This window comes from Monodelphis domestica, chromosome 3 (assembly GCF_027887165.1).
Source record: "Monodelphis domestica isolate mMonDom1 chromosome 3, mMonDom1.pri, whole genome shotgun sequence".
Lineage (NCBI taxonomy): Eukaryota > Metazoa > Chordata > Mammalia > Didelphimorphia > Didelphidae > Monodelphis > Monodelphis domestica.
Window position 1 is genome coordinate 474,175,747 of NC_077229.1, and position 18,136 is coordinate 474,193,882.

The 18,136-nt window shown below is 35.2% G+C and overlaps 1 protein-coding gene across 25 annotated transcripts in view; it reads right to left on the minus strand.

Moving 5' to 3' along the window:
* Positions 1-18,136, minus strand: part of FAM172A (family with sequence similarity 172 member A) — a 560,458-nt gene that overhangs the window by 157,767 nt on the left and 384,555 nt on the right. For all 25 annotated transcript variants that reach the window (XR_008917892.1, XM_007487306.3, XM_056824657.1 and 22 more), the window contains one exon: positions 5,212-5,328. Coding sequence is in view for 24 of the 25 variants with exons in the window: in XM_007487306.3 (XP_007487368.1) it covers positions 5,212-5,328 (117 nt within the window). In the remaining variant the exon portion in view is untranslated. The remainder of the gene's footprint in view (positions 1-5,211; positions 5,329-18,136) is intronic.

Sequence of the window (18,136 nt, forward strand, 5' to 3'; positions counted from 1 at the left end):
AAGACATCTAATAAATGTCTGATGAACTGAACTGAAGTGAAGTGAATTCTTACTGCCCAGGGGAGTCAGCTTTCTTCCTTTTTTTCTGGTCTTCATCAGCCTCATGAATTCTAACCATTAGCACTGCTTATTTGTTGTTCAGTCTTTCAATCATGTCTGACTCTTAATAACCCCATTTGGGCCTTTCTTGGCAAAGACACTGGAGTGAATTGGCATTTTCTTCTCTGGCTCATTTTACAGATACAGAAACAGAGGTAAAAAGGGTTAAGTGACTTGCCCAGGGTCACACATCTAATAAATGTCTTAGACCAGATTTGAATTCAAAGATGTGTCTAATTCCAAATCTGGAGTTAGACTACTATTAATGCATCACGTAGTTGTCCTGGCATTTCCTATAGTTCCAATCATAAAATAGGTTTTCTTTTGTTTCTGACCCTTACCTTTTGTCTTAGAATTAATAATAAGTATTAGTACTAAAGTAGAAGAGTAGTAAGGGCTAGGCAAATGGGGTTAAGTGATTTGCCTGGGATCAGCTAGGAAGTGTTTATGGCCAAATTTTAACCTAGGACCTTCCATCTCCAAACCTGGCTCTCAATCTACCTAGATGCCTCTGGGGTTTTCACTATTCCTTTCCATTCCTTGGGAAAGATTTTTAGAAGAAGTATAGTACAAACTAAAGAGCAAACAAATCATTTTCTCTTTCATGATCTTCTGTGTGTTGTCATAAAGAGCAGTGGTTATCTCAAAGGGGAAAAACCAAAGAGAACAGAAGAGTTTCTGGATGGTTTAACTACCACAAAAAAGGTCTGGAGGCTAGAGAGCTAGTTTCACAGCCATGAGGACCTGGGCTCAAGTTCTACCATTGACACATCTTAGTTCTGTGATTCTGGGTCAATTACTTTACCTCTTAGTGCTCTTGGCAACCCTCTCTAAGGCTATAAGAGCAACGAAGTTGCCAATGTGCATTAAGAGAGGCAGTTTCTTCACCTGGGAGTTCCCTAGGCCAGGGAAATTACAGGTCCAGGCCTTTTTCCTACTACTTCAAAAAATATGACAACCAACAGTAACTACTGACCCTCATACCCACCTTCTTATCCCTATGATAATGGTCTCTGCAGTAATTAGCAGCTAGTCTTTTGCATATTATCTTCTTTGTAAGAACTTGTATGTCAACTGGCTGAGAAGCATAGAGAATAAAAGACCCTGTTGTGCTTATTATTTGTTCATTACAGAAAAAAATAGCATTAAACCAGGCCAGGCAAAATATGTATTGAAAGGTTCACATCAACAAGGGATCTCCCATAGAACTTAAGATCATACAAGATTTCTGAATGATTACTAAGTAAAACACAAAATGCTGAGGTATGTGTCAAGAGTATTATACAGTGGGGAAGGGCTACCACCTTCAGTTTGGTTTCTCTGCCTCAATTTCTCCATACTCCAGTCCTTTGCATACCTAACCTCCAGTAGCTTCCTACTTCCAAAATACAAACGTCTCTGTTTCAAGGTTTAAGTCCTTTACTCCTGGGCTCCAGGATTCCACTGCAGCAATCATTAAACTTTCACATCTTAGGTTTCAGCCAAACTGCTTTCCTTGCTGCTTTCCATATGAAGCAGTATATCTCCTATGCCTGTGCTCTCTCACACACCTGGAATTCATTCCCTGCTCCCTTCTGCTCCCTATCATACTTCAAGCATCAGTTCAAGTGCTATCTCTCACATGGAGCCTTAACTTATTTTTCTCCACCCCGAGCTGATCGTGGCCTTCTTCCTTTTTATACATGATAGATTCACTTATCTGCGCCCATATATTTTACCCCAAAATAATGTAAGCTTCCTGAGAGCAAGGAACAATTTCATTTCTGTTTGTGTATCCCTTTTGCCTACAACAAAGAAGGTGATTAATAAATGCTTGCTAAATGGATGAATGAATGTGCTGTTTATCATTCAATAGTTTTAGTCTTGTCTCTTTGTGACCCTGTGTAGGAGTTTCTTGGCAAAAGATATTGAAGTGCTTTCTTATTTCCTTCTCCGTCTCTTTTTACAGATGAAGAAATTGAGGCAAAGAGGATTAAGGGACTTGCCCAGGGTCACATAGTTAGGAAGTGTGTGAGGCCAGATTTGAACTCATAAAAATGAGTCTTCCTGATTCCAAGTCTGGTGCTCTACTCACTGCACCACCTGGTGCTCTACAAAAGCCAAAAAGAAATGTGACTCACTAAGGATAGTGAGGTTCTCCAGATAATTCTTTTTTGTACTTGCTGATTGTATTGACCAGGAATAAGACAGTACCTTCTCCATGCTATCCAACAATATACTAAAGAAATCAAGCTAGCAATTTCCAGAGGAAAAGCCAAATAAACTAAAGAATGGATATTATGACATGGCTCAAAATGGGCAGTCCTTTGGATTAGTCCATCAGTACACATCTCTGATAAGCACTGCAGAGGAACAATGAGATGAATCCAGAGTTGTATTACTTTCCTTTTTTTCCCTTTTTAAACACTTACCTTCTGTCTTAGAATCAACATTATTATTAAGTAGCAATTCAAAAGCAGAAGAGCAGTAAGGACTAGGTAATTGCACAGGGTTGCACAGTTAGGAAGTATCTGGGGTTACATCTGAACCTAGGATCTCTGACTCCAAGCCTGGCCTTCTATCCACTGAGCTACCTGGCTACCCTGGAGCTATATTAATTTCAATCAATGATCTCAACCTCTGATAAATGCCCATTTTTTTGGCATCCATATTCTTTCACTGATACTACATGGCTACAAATCAAATGATACCACAACTTCAGTAACATAAAGGAATATGGAAAGACATATGATGGGTCTATTTGGGTTGTATCATATGATCAATAAAACCTTGCCTGTAAGAAGTAAAAAAAAAGACATAATCTAGGACATATATTGCCAGGAAAGGAGATGAACTGGTCATATAGTAAGATCCAGAGATAATAAGATATCCTGAATTTCAAAATGAAATAACTTATGAAAAGCACATGGCAAACCTTAAAACTAAATAAATGCTAGTTGTTACAATTAATTTTTCAAATAAAAAACCTTGTCTATGAAATATTAAAATCATAAAAACATCATGATAGAATAACAAAAGAAGAAGGAGCTGGATTAAAATTCTGTGGGATGAGATGGTGTGAATGGATAATGACCTGCACTGGTGGAGAGCAATCCCACATTAAGGAGATTTGAATATCTGCTTTAACAACAATAACACCTTATATTTTTATCAGGCCTTACTTTTTTTTTTTCAGAGCTTTACATTTATCATCTTATTTGGTCCTGACAAGCTCCTAGGAAGGTAGGTAAGGAAGGATGCTGAGGCTCAGAGAGAAGCAGAGATTTGCTTGGTATTATATTTTGTTTCCCTCATAGCACCTAAGTGATCATTTGATATCTGTTGATGATCACAGTGAAACAGTAGTAAAATAAGGTCTAAAACAACCAAATCACCTCCTAGATTATAAGTTCTTTTAAGGATGTCAAGATTCCCTAAAGTCAGAAGGAAACACAAATCATGTCTTTCCTACTTTTATGTTGCAGGAGGAAAGGTAAAAAAAAGGAGGGAACCTACAGAAGAATTGAGGCTGTTTTTAAACATTAAAATATGGTTTCATTTGGGAAAATATTAGTTGGAGTCCTGGTTATATATGACAAATTCATTTATCAACTCTTTCAGCAACTCAAATGAAGGAATGCAGGGTAACATTCTGAAATGTGACCATTTGCCTCAAATAATAAAGTATTCATTTAAATTTCTTTTAATATAAGAATTATTGCTTGGAAGTAGAAGTCTCAATTTTAAAATGGTAAACAGTGACTTTCCATGTTTGGAGAAAGTGAAAAGCTATTGATTTGACATATTTTGTCCTCAGTAGGGAGGGGGATAATTAACTTCACTGCTGAAAGTATACTGGGAAATGTACAAGGAGAAGAGAGAAATAAGAGATATCCAAACAAAAATAAGATAATCCTTTGAAAAAATCCAGGGAGCCAGGGAAAAACCAATTAGGAATACAGATACTCAAAGCATGACTACTCAAGTCATGAAAAAAAACAATAATGCTGAAAGACACCTGGATGTTAGAGAAGGAGGGAAATTAGGTAGGTTAGCAATGTAATAAGTAGAAAAAATATTCTAGCACAAGTTTATTTGTTGAAGAATAAGACTGAGTTTTCTGATGTAAAATAAAAATCACAAAACACCAATATTTATTATAATAATTTGCCAACAGTAGGGAATTATGTAATATATTATTTTTTAGAACTAAAAGATAGCTTTATTTGTTAACTCATCAGTTCTCACAATACAACATAACTGGCATACTCCTTTACTGCACATTTCTTCTGGCAGAGGCCTGGCTGAATCAATTATTGGTTGCCTTATCAGATTGTAAAGAAATTGGAAAAAATCCAGGAATATCAAGTGATTAAAGATGCAGATGATTTAAGGGAAAAAGAGTTGAAGGTATGATTAGGATATGCCAATTAGGGGTAATATCCAAAGGTATATACAAATAAGGAATGGTATTTTTTTTTCCAGCCAGATACCTGTAATAGTATAAAGGGAAACAATGGGATGAAAGTTGAGAAAAGAAAACAGGAGCATGTTCAGGGAGTTCAAACTAGTTTTCAGGTTCATTTACCCTTAAAACAGTGAAAAAAAGCTTTCTTAGCCTGAGGCTGGACCATGGCCAGTCTCTGTTCTTCTGAGCTCTGGGGTCTGGCTTATACCCATTCCTGCTTATTACATCTTCTCCCCCTACTGGCAGTAGCCAGCCAATCCATTTAGGAGTGGCATGCATTGACCTCCTTTTTAGTAAGAAAGGGATGAGGTAGAGCTTACATTAAGCCTATTCCTTGCAATTAAATGGCACTATGCTTAACAGCTGGTGCCAAAATTAAACATTGTGGTTAAAACAAACCCCAACAGTGATACTTTTTTCAACCATAGTTCTTTTATTTTGTATATTCATGCATAATTTTATAAATGGAGGAAAAACAAATGGGCTTTTGAAAAACTGCTTGTCTTTCAAAAATAAGGTGTTCTGTGATTATTTCAATCATATCTGTGAATGTTCTGTCCATAGTAACAGAGGCTGCAAGGGAGGGTGGTAGGAGGTAGGGGCTCAAGATGGAAAGACTCACACCTACCCAATTCATCTCAGCACTTAAGAAAATTCAGTCTCACCTCTCTCATCCATTCCCGGATAGTTTTGCCAGCTTCTTGATGCCACACATTGTGAACAGAGTCTGTCAACGCCACAGCAGTTACCTTATTTTTTACATCTGCTTCTCGTTGAATCATCTGTTTCCAGAAAGGAAAATAAAATATTGGCTGTAATTTCTTTTTTTTTTAATTGAGTGCAGCCTGCTTAGTCAGAAATGATAATATTATATCAAAAAAAGAAAGCACAAACTTATTTCTCATTTAAACTTTTTTTACACAACTGAAAACATTCTACCCTTATCTGGAAATATGGAAAAACTTCAAATTTTCTTTTAAACACAATGCTATTTAAGTCTTAGAACGACAAAGCCCTATTATTTTCCATGTGGTTTGACAATTCAAGGATTAAAGGGATCATAGTGAAAAAAGGGAGGAATCCCTGAGGATATCTTTTACAAGTTTCTTAGACTTCCTATTTTTGTGCTTCAGGGAAGATGGTACCTGGGGTTCACTGTTAGCTACTTAAGACTAACATCCACTAATTTTCAGTGGATTGTACATCAGAAAAGAAAGCAATCTTTCTTTGACTTGTCAGAGTTCTTTCGTTTTATATCCAATTTAACTACCCTGCTTTCACACTATGATCTTGTAATTCCTTGCAGACTCTGATACACACAAAAGTCTTTTTCTTCAGTCTATCAATATCATTTTGGTTTCTAATATATTACTTCATGTCGATAAACTATTACACTTTAACTTCTTTCTAAAGAATGTTATTTCTATGAAAAATAAATGATTTCTGAAAATAAAGAGTGGATTGGTATAAAGAATTCATCAGTGACAGGCAAGATAAAGGGAGAAGAAAAAAACAGTTTGGAATAAAAAGAATAGACAAATGGGTTTAATCTACTAACACTAGTGACCTTAATTTGAAATAGTGATTGAGAGAATGCTTAATGAAAAATTATAGTAAAATACAAGTAGCAGTCCTGAATTTCATCATCATGTCTTCACTATTACCTTGCATCAAATGGCTTTTATTTTTCAAATCTTTCTCATATCAATGGAAATGAACAATTTTCCTAAACAAATTTGGCTATAAATTGTTAACAATTTCTATAAACTATATTTCTAGAAAAATGCAATACAGCTCTTAAAAAAAAACAATGAAAAAATCCCGAATACCTTTCATTATCTGATAGAGATTATAGTAAACTATACTTTAGGTACCAAAATGATATTTGTTGACATTCTGCATAAAAATATCTCTTTGATTTTCTATAGAGTCTACATATGCACATCTCTCGCTGAACACTACTTAATGTTAATTCAATTCACTGTTAATGCTGCCTCAGCAGTATTTCCACATCTGAAATTTCAATCTCTTATGTTTTCTGCTTCTATAATGTCAAAAATTTAAAATCAATGATGGTTATCAACACAGTCCTATAACTGTTAAAAATCTACCTGCAACAACTATTATTTTTAAAGTCATAGGCTAGTACTGATTTAATGTTTTGTGTTAATTATTAAAATGTATGCTAGCTTATTCTTTATCTTAAAATATTTTTCTTATTGAATAATATTGACATTAAGAACATAAAAAATGAACTTAATGCTATATAGTAAAACATTCCAGCAAAGGGAGTCTAAATCTAGCTCATGAAGTATTTTCTCATTTATCTAATTCTTATTTTCTAACTAATGGCACTTCAACATACTTTAAAAAGTTGACAATGGTGGGGGGGCCACCTGGGTAGCTCAGTGGTTTGAGAACCAGTCCTAGAGACGGGAGGTCCTAGGTTCAAATTTGACTTCAGCCACTTCCCAGCTGTGTGACCCTGGGCAAGTCACTTGACCCCCATTGCCTAGCCCTTACCACTCTTCTGCCTTGGAGCCAATACACAGTATTGACTCCAAGACGGAAGGTAAGGGTTTTAATAAAAAAAAAAAAGTTGACAATGTCACAGGATAATAACATGTGCTCTTGATTCTCTTAAAACATTCTAAAATTTTTGAACATAAATTGATAGCCTTTGTTGTTAATAACATGTATTTGCATCATAGTGATATCTGAGATCAGTAAAACAAAGGTTAGGGAAGAGGGAGGAGGTTCCACCAAATTTAACAAAATCAGTCAGAAATACCATCTATAGGTTATAGTTGTCTGATATAAAAGGTGCATGATTAGGAAAATGAGAAATTGGATGCTATATAATTCTGCAAACTTGAAAGAGCATCTTGTTCTTGGGACTCATTGTTGGAAAAACTGTGGTCTACCTCTCTGGTTCCCTTAATACCAAGACATTTTCCATCATAGCATTATCTGATCTGATACTACATTAAACACTATGTAACTATGTTCATTTTGGGTCAACTTGGTTATTAGACTCTGGAGTAAATGGACTAACAGGTTGTGTAAATGCAGAAAACCTTTTACTGTAGAATTTAACATATTTGGTTGCCAGGGATTAGGAGAAGTAGAAATAAGTTAGCTTTTTAGCCTGTTATTCACTCTTTGCCCCAGCCCTGCTTTTTATGTACTATTAGAGGTCCTGGGACCATGTTAGGGAACTGCTCCCCTCCCTCTCTCCACTGAGTCTGAGGACATTTATCACATGGTCTGCCCCTCTTCCCAGTAGCCCAATGAGAGTGCCTTTTCCCTCCCCTATATGGGGTAAGGTGGGAGGGGAGGGAGGCTTACATATGGCAGTTTGGGCACATGGTCTCTAAAAGGTGTGCCATCATTGTCCTAGGATAACTTATGGCTATCCATTCTGTTCAGTTATTTGTTTCACATGTCACTGTGAACAGTATCTCAGCTATACTCTGCAAAGTCACTTTGTCTCTTCCATTGCAAACCTGTGAATTATGCTGAAGAATGGGACATTGAGAGCAAGAGAAGGACCCTGGGGTGACAAAAAATGAATGGAACCTGAAAGCAAAGATAGAAATTAAGATAAGGGTAGGAAACATGGCCCTAGGATGGAGTCAGTTTGGAGAATGGAATGAACATCATAAATTATTTTATTAACCAAAAAATAATTTAAGGAAATCCAAAATTATGAATGAGCAAGGCTGTAAATTTAAATTACGGCAGAAATTTTTCTAAATGTTCTTCTGAATTAGCTGAGGAATCTTCTGGTGAGATGTTCTCTTGAACAATTGTACTAATTACATTTTTTAAAAATTAAAGTTTTAAACTTGACATTTCTCAAAGAAACAAGTTACATTTTTATGAACAAATATTTTATGACAAATGAAAGGAAAGAGTGCATAAAGTGTTAGGTTTGGAGTCAGAAAGATTCAGACTCTAATTCCACCCATATACAACAACTATGTGCCCAAGAGCAAGGAATTTAATTTCTCAGTCTTGGGGAACTCCTTAAAACTATGTTAGACATAGTTTGAGATCTGAATTGTAAGTGAATTCTCACACTGGGAACTCATATGCAGAAAAAATCACAGTTCACTGATAAACTGACATTCATCAAAGCAAATGGGATCCAATTAATGGATCAAAAATGTGACAGCCTTAAAGATCACTACCAATATCCAATGCCATTATAAAAATAGATAATAAATATTTCATAGTTCATTTCATAATCATGCTATAGGCTATGTAAAACTATGTACTCATTCTAGGTATTTTTTAAAATTATGATTCATGCATACTAGAAAAAATACAAGAACTGAAAAGACTCAGTAGAACATAATCAGGAGAGATCTGCAATGAAATCCTTATATCTCAACATAGTACAGAGGAGAAACCTGACATAAACAAACTTCAACTCAGTTCAACAAATATTTATTAAGCATTTGCTGCACAGACAAGGAATTGTGTTAGGTGCCAGGCAGCATTCTTTGATTTCCTATTGTAGTCATGCCATTTATCAATATCATTAAGATAGTCAACTATTCAACAATTATATAAATAACATACAGGACCACTTTACCACATTAATTAGCTTCTTTTCTATCCCAAACTAAATTTATTAAAGATTCTGACATTAAAATCTTGGTTCAGACAGAAAGCCCAAGGATGACTAAGCATTTTTAGAAAAACAAAAAACAAAAGACTGATCCCTTCAGCTAATTGCTGGATATTTCCCCCCTTATTTTTGGTTCCTCTTGTTAATCCTATCCTCTTATTGATAGTTTCTTCAATTTAGTATGAACATCTTTAATTCATTCTTTTTTAAATTCACTTTTCAGTTACATCTATTGCTAAGGCTGCATAAGTAGTGCATTCTAGGACAAATTTAAAAATACATTCCAAATTAAATCAACATATAATGTGACTTCATTATAAAGGTCAAATTAGGGAAGGAAGGCTTACAAAATATGGCTCAGGAATTGAGGCATGAAAGAAGCTAAAGAGTTATAGATTATACATATGATACATTTATTCTTTTCTTTAATATACATGTTAAATGCCTCTTATGTTTCGGCATCCTGCTAGATAAAAAGACAAGACAAAAAATTGTCCCTGACCTTAAGAAGCTGGCCTCTCCCCTCAAATCGATCCCCTTCAGGCTTTTAGTGAAGAAATGCAAATACCAGGTAAACAGATAAATGCTACATAATTTGAAGAGAAATCATTCATTAACTAGTACTTACTAAATACCCATTATTTTTAAGGCATTGAAGTGTGCTAGATGCTAATTATCAAAAAAAGAAAAGAAAAGACAAAAGGCAAAAACTAGTCCCTGACCTTAAGGAACATATATTTTGCTGGAAATGCAATATATAAATAGATAACTAAACACCATATAATCTGAAGAGAGAGAGAGAGGAAGAGAGAGAGAGAGAGAGGAAGAGAGAGAGAGAGAGAGAGAGAGAGAGAGAGAGAGAGAGAGAGAGAGAGAGAGAGAGAGAGAGAGAGAGAGAGAGAGAGAGCGAGCGCATTAAAGTTTTCCATAGGAGATGAAGGGCAGTAAGGATTCTAAGGGCAAAGGTGATGAGAGAGAACATTCTAGGAATATGAAATTTCTGCATTAAAACAAAAAGGTAGGAAGTGGAACATAAGTATGAAGAATAGCAAGTATGTGAGTTTGGCTGAAATGTAGTGTATGAAGGGGCATAATGTAGGCAAAGATTGTAAAGGCAAGCTGTAGCCAGACTGTGAGGATCTTACATACATGCCAATGGGTTCAAGAATAAGCATTTTATCTCAGAAGCAATAGGGAGACAATAATATTCTTGAAAAGAGGAATGACATAGCCGAACTTATACTGATAGATTGGAAAGAGGGAGAGACTGGAAGCTGAGAGACCAATTAGTAGATTATTGAAACAGATGTGGAGGTGAAGAATGATGACAAATGTTGGAGGGGATGTGGAAAAATAGGGACATTAATGCATTGTTGGTGGAACTTTGAACTTATCCAACCATTTTTGAAAGCAATCTGGAGTCATATTCAAAGAGTTATAAAATTGAGTACACCTTTTTGACCCAGTGATACTACCTTTCCGTTTATTTCCTAAGGTCACTGAGGACAAAGGAAAAGAAACTATATGTTCATAAATATTGATAGCAGTTCTTTTGGTGATGGCAAAGAACTGGAAACTGAAGGAATGTCCATCAGTTGGGGAATGGCTGAACAAGTTGAGGTATATGATTGTACTGTAATAATAGTATCATGACATAAAAATGACAAATATGATGATCACAAAAAAATTTGCAGACTTATACAAAGTAATGCAAAGTGAAGTAAGCAGAACCAGGAGAAAGAACAAAAATTTATGATGATCAATTGTGAATGACAACAATTAGCAACAAGGCAAGGATCCAGGACAACTCCAAGGGATGACATTATTAAAAAAGATATCTACTGCCATAGAATGGGCAGGCAGCATCTGAACACAGATTGAAACATATCATTCTTCTCTTTATTTCCTCCATGAATTCCTATTGTGGAAGCAATAGGTGTCTTATTTCACAACATGATACACAGGGAAATATGTATCATATGATAACTTATGTATAACTTATGCCATATTACCTGCTTCTGGGAGTGAAGAGAGGTGGAAGGGAAGAGGAAAAAAATAATGAGGCAGATTTGAAGCATAGCTAATGTGAGAATTTGTTTCTCTTGGACCAGAATATTTATTATATTTTGTTACATATTTCTAACAAGGTACATGTATTATATTATGTTTTCTATATATACACACATTTTTTAAAATGGTCATTCAAAACCAAACAAAACTTGGGGAAAATAATCAGATATTATGACATTATTACCACCCTTAAAGGCAATCAAGAAAACATGAGTGACTGATTATTTGTCTACTTCACTATTTCTACAAAATCACAATGAGAATGTACGTATGTACATATCAAAAGTGTGAAAAGGGAATAGGTAGGTTCTAACATAATATAGTAGAACACATCTTAAAAGTTACACAACTGACTGAAAGTTTCCAAGAAAACAATATTCCTCTGGTATTTATTGTAAATTATCTCTAAAAATGATTTTATTCTAAAAAGCAAAGTGCTGTCCTAAAAACATTCCTTAAATAAGGTATCTCATATATACATATGTATATATTAAAATCATATAGGATTATTTGCAAGATGGAACAAAAGATTTGCCCTTATTCAATGACAAGAATATCAAGCATAAAAATAGGGTGGCATGTTCAACAAAGGTGTTTGCCACTATCTTGAATAATAATAAAAAGTAATAGCTAGCATTTATACAGTGCTTTGGGGGCAAAGCAATTTACATATATTATCTCATTTGATGATCAAGGCAGAACCCAAATTTAAGAGATGAAGGGCCAGAAGCTCCTGTTTTTAGATGACATGGTTAACAGTATCAAGCCTTGGGATCAAAGCAAATTAAATGAGAGATTCAAAATCACTCCAAAGAGTTTGGATTAAATATCCATATAGGAAAAACCAAGTAGACAAAAGGTATCTGACTATTGGTATAAATCTCTTAGAACAATGCTGAATATGGGCAATTAATTGGGCTCAGAATTAAATAGGGAAAGGTGTTGGTGGGTTTACATTTAAGAAACTATGCAACATTTTAAATGACTCCAAACTTTTCTATAAAACAAAATCCCATCAATCAATATTAAGATTCTTTCAGGGGTCATAAAGGGCTGTGAAATTAAAGCCTCTTTAGAATTAAAATTATCAGTTATCTGAAAGGCAATGTAGAGGGGCACAACCTTATTCTCTCTCCTACTCTCTACAAGTACTACTAAGTGTCTAAGGCTGGATTTGAACACAGGACTTCCTGACTGCAGGTCCAGCATTCAATCCTGTATACCATCTGTTTTTTTCTCCACTCACTCATTCACAATCCTAGTTCAAGAACTCACCCTCTCTCTTAGACTACTGTAACAACCTTCCTATTGATCTTCCATGTTACTCTCCCCCACTTACCTTCTATTCAAGGTGCTACAATAGCTCCCTGTTACCTTGGGGATCAATTATGAAGTCCTCCATCTGTCATTAAAAGCTTTTCACAAACTGACCCCTCCCCACCCTTTGAGTCCTGGCACATCCCATTCTCCTACATTCTGTAACTCAGGGAATGCTGACCTGCTTACAGTTCCTTAAATATCCTTAAATATCACATTCTACCTCTTCTCTCTAGGTCTTTTGTGAGGCTAACTCTCAGGCCTGGAATGCAGTCCCCCACTCTGAACATTTTGTTCTCCCTTGTTTGACTTTTGAAGGAGATTCTTCCTGGCTACCCAGATGTTAACACCTTTCCCCATTCACACATTCTCTATGTCTTTTTGTCTCTGTCTCTCTGTCAGTCTCTGTCTGTCTGTCTGTCTGTCTGTCTGTCTGTCTGTCTGTCTCTCTCTATCTGGTTATTTATATGTGGATTCCCCATCAGGATGTCTGTTCCGTAATAGCAGGTACTATTTTAAAAAATCTTTCTTTGCATTTCCAGTGCTCACAGTGCTGGGAACATAGTAATATCTTAATGAACACTTGTTGACTTACTGGCATGCCTGGATGGAAGGATATTGATAATGAAGAATTGTGAACATGAAATAGAATAAAACACATCAAAGAAGTGAATGACCAGGAAAAGAGGCATATAGTGGGAGTGAGGAATGCAATGGATAGTCTGTGTGTGCTACTAGCACTTATATAATAATGTCAAGAGATTTAAATGAAGGCCTTCAATACATTAGAACCCTCCTGTGAAGGGATGATGAGAGGCCATGGGATAGTCTCACAAGATAAAAAGGAGTGGATAGATTGTGTTAAACTGCTGAAGGATGTACTCACATTGATGTGATCATATTTCCATTAAAACACTGAAACATCCAGTTTGTCAGCAGCTTATACTAGACTGATGAATATAAATTACATTATAAATTATATTAAATATATTCTTATATAAAATTTGTTTTGCATACCTATGGATATATTTTATCTGAAAGGCCTGAATTCTTAAAGCTAAGAAAAAATACAATGCTACCTATAGCACTTAAAAAACCTGTCTGTCTCCTACTTATGATTTGAGAGTAGATAAACAACTGCAACATTATGGATTAGGAATTCATCACAGAGTATGACCAGAAAAGTAGAATAAAGGTTAGGAGAAATGGAAATGGTTGCTTTAGCAATGGAAAGACCCACTTTTTCTTATCATGCTTATTGTAAAGTCAAATGCTATACAGGTGTTATACATCTCTTAATAGTTTATTGAAATCTTTTCCTTATTTCTTTGGTGTCCAACTTCAGCTTGTCCCAGGACCCCATTTCCATGATCACTGTCACCAGTCAGTCTATTACAAGTATCCACTTTGTTCAGCATTATGAGCAGAGTACTGAATCAAATTCAATTCCCTTTCTTCAGAGCTGGACTCCATCTCTTCTTAGAAAACTGAATGATGAGGAATCCCTAATCAATTAATACTGATTAAGTACCTACTATATGTCAGACACTGTGCCAAGCACTGGGGAGACAAAAAAGAAGCAAAGGACAACAGTCCCTGCCCTCAGAAGCTTACAATCCAATGGCAGAGACAACATGTAGACAAATACAGACAAAACAATTTATATACAGGATAAATAGGAAATGATTGTCAGAGGAAGGCATTAGAATTAGAAGAGGATAAGGAAGGCTTCCAATAAAATATGGCATTTTAATTGAGACTTAAAGGAAGCTGGGGAAGTCAGCAGGCAGAGTTGAGGAGGAAATGTGTTCAAGGACAGTTAGAAAAACTGCCGAAGCGAAGAGAGTGTCTTGTTCAGTCGGGAGGCCAATGTTACTGGGTTGAAAAGTACACAGCAGGAGTAAGGTGTTAGAAGATTGGAAGGCATGAGTGAGAGTTGGTTATGATGAACTTTGAATGTCAAACAGAGTATTACGTATTTGATCCTAAAGGCAATAGGGACTCACTGGCATTGAACTGCTATCTTTTTGCCTCATTTTTAGATATTAAGGAAGGGATGGGGGTCTGAAATAATATCTGTCTCTAAGTGTCCATATAGGTGGACCTGAGCTCTCTTATGTCCACAGCTGAGGAGAAGAATCAGGGGTTCTGGGATATAGGTCATACCTATACTTTCAGATGAAAGATAAAGTTGATACTCCACTTTGCCACCTAATTTGAGTCACCTGACTTTTTTCTTATGTTCAACTTCCTAGGAGACACAGTAGGAAATCCATGTGTGTGAATAAATGTGTTTGCAAGCCCAGGGAGGACATATAGGTACTCTGTTGTGAAAACAGGACACTACCAATCTTGATCTTCACTGGGGCCATTCATTTCTCACAGCTGTTATACCAAGGTTCTTCTGGTCTCTGTTCCCCATGACACAGCTTTTTTTCACACTTTCCTTAGTCAGGAATGTCTGGCTTATTGTTGGATCCATAGCCATGCTTTCAAGGGTAACTCAAATGCCCCTTTCCTCCATGAAATCTTGCCCAAATCTTCTGATTAACAACCTTTTCCTTTGGGGCTCATACAGCATTTGTGCTGCAATTCTTGAATGTATTTTCTTCTTTAATAATACACATTATGATTTCTGTTTTACTTCCTATTGGATCTCCTAATGTTTCTGAAAGATTACAATGACTAGGAGTCAAACACTACCATTTTGATATAAATCACTCTGTTTCTCAAAACTTTCTATTTTTATTTTAAGTAATAGGAATGGCCTTTTAGAAACTAATATTTTTTGCACAAATAGCTCAGATTTTTGTATAGCACTTTGCAATTGACAAAGCTATATAATTACACATAAAAAGAAAGAAGTGATGATTGCATTCCTTCTTTTTAACTCTAAACCTAAATTTAAAAGATACCAACTCACTCCCTCAACTAGGCACAAATGTTAAACCTTTCCAACAACAACAAAAAAGAAAAGTATATGATACATTACAAACATGTTTTGGGGAGAATTTTTTTGCAGCCTTTCAAAAAGGAAAAAAAGAGTATTTCTTTTGCTTTAAACACATCCATGTGTTGCACGCATGCACAATGAGAGTTATACTATGTGAACCACTTGTACAGGAAAATGAGAATCTAAAAGGATGAAATAAAACAAAAAAAAAAACCTCGTGTTTCCTAGAGTTTTATTGTCTTCATATCACAATCTGAAACTGCCATACATGCATATATCTGATAACCATTATCGGTGTAGAAAGAGAAACCATCACAATAGATAATAGAGCTCTAGATGGTTTTGCATAAATATATTAGTGTAGCTCCCTCTAGAGCTCCTCAAGTTAAGGTTTCAGTTGTAAGATCTTAAAAAACTCTTTAACTACTTTTAAAGCTTACATACTAAAGATGTTGCTTTTAAAATACTTAAATTATCCAGAATATAACACGTGGATGTGTTTAATTTCTAATAGGTAGTTGAGTGACATAGTACTTCAGAAGAGAAACAGATTAGATATATAGATATTGGAGTCATCTTCAATGAAATGATAATATAACCTATTTGATCTAATGATGTCATCAAGAGAAGTGTAGAGAATGAGAAGAGTGTAGGATAGAGCCTTGGGGTACATCCATAGGTTCAGGAGAATGATACAGCAAAGATGAGTGAGAAATGGTTAGATAGGTAGTTAGGGAACCAAGAGAAAGAAAGCAGTTTCAAAAAAACAAAAAAACAACCTAAAGATCTCTACCTCTATCCAGGAGGAAAGAAGAGTCAATAATGCCAAATATTATAGACAGTTCAAGAAGGAAGATGATTGAGAAACAGCTATCAGATATTAATGATTATGAGTTACTGATTTGTGTGATGAGAATATAAGTCAAATCACAAGAGGTTCCAAAGTGAGCAAAGAAGATAAGAATTGGATGCAATGAGTGCAGTTTTTTAAGGGGTTTAGATAGAAAAGGGAGAGATATAGGATGATAATTTGAGGGGATGGATGGGTCTGGGAGGGAGGGATTTTTTTGAAGGATGAGAAAGATTTAAGCAATAGGGGAGGCCCACACTGATCACATGAGACTAAAGATTAGTGCTAGATGAAATGAACAAACCCAGGCCATTTAAAAACAAGAAATGCAATTTTTATAAGCACAAGTTTTCTCTAATGAAATAGAGTTATCAATTGTGAAAGCAATCTCTACTTACACTTACTTATATGCTCACATATTGGTGTTTTACAGTGTTTATCATACAAAACTCAACTTACAGAGATTTTTTTTTATCATTTTCCCTAAAGATTCCTTTGTACTTCTCAGATTAATAAAGACATTTCTATTTTCCCTAAGTTGAAATTTATATACCCAAGGCAACTCCAGCTGCCATGGTGATACATATAAACATTAGACACACTAATAGGTGAAAATTCAAGACTCCAAATTGCCCAGCAGGAAAATACAGACAATTACAGTAGACAGATATGTAGATAGGCACTTCACACTTTTCAATCTATATTCAATCTTTGTTTTTCTTCTCTTAGTGAGACTTTCAAATAGCTTAAACAGGTAGTCTCACTTAAAACAAATAGAGTACTTCTTATGCATAGACTAGTCCAAAATTCTATCTCACAGATTTAGAAGAGACTAGTAATTTACACATGAACAAAAGATGGACAAAAGTAAGACTAAAAGGTAAAAGCTGCACAAACAATTATTTTATTCAACCTCTTTGCTACCTCTGAACACAGGTAGCAAAGTCGTATACTTTTTTAGAGGCAGGGTAGAGATGAGTATATATGGCATCAACTTGAAAACCCCTGGATTTTGCTTCTTATTCAGAATGCAAGCACAGTTAGACATTCAAAAAGTGTAGGCTTGTCTCTGGTAGAACTGTATAAGTTCTACTGTGTCATTATGCTATCCTTATCCATGGATCAGTTCTAGAACTTTACAGTTGACAAGGGACCTTAGCAAATTATCTAATACAATATCCTCATTTTTATAGATGAAGCAATTGGAGTCCAGTGTACAGAGCAAGTTCATAGCAGCTACTGAAGAGTATACAAAATAATTTTATAAATGTATATCATGCAAACTATATGCCAATAAGTCTGACAATCTAAGTGAAATAGATGAATATTTATGAAAATACAAACTACCCAGATTAATAAGAGAGGAAATAGAATACTTAACCCCACTACAGAAAAAGAAACTGAACAAAGCATCAAAGAATTCTGTAAGAATAAGGTCCTAGGGCCAGATGGATTAATAAGTAAATTCTACCAAACATTCAAAGAATAATGAATGAATATGACATAAACTATTTGGAAAAATAAGGGAAGAAAGTATCCTTCCAAATTCCTTTTATATCACAAATATGGCACTAAACCAGGAAGAGCTAAAACAGAGAAAGAAACCTATAGACCTATCTCCCTAAAGAACATTGATGCAAAAATTTTAAATAAAACATAAGCAAGAAAATTAAAGCATTATATCAGGAGTATACACTATGACCAAGTGGGTTTTATAGTAGGAATACAGGGATGGTTCAATATGAGGAAAACTATCAGTATAAT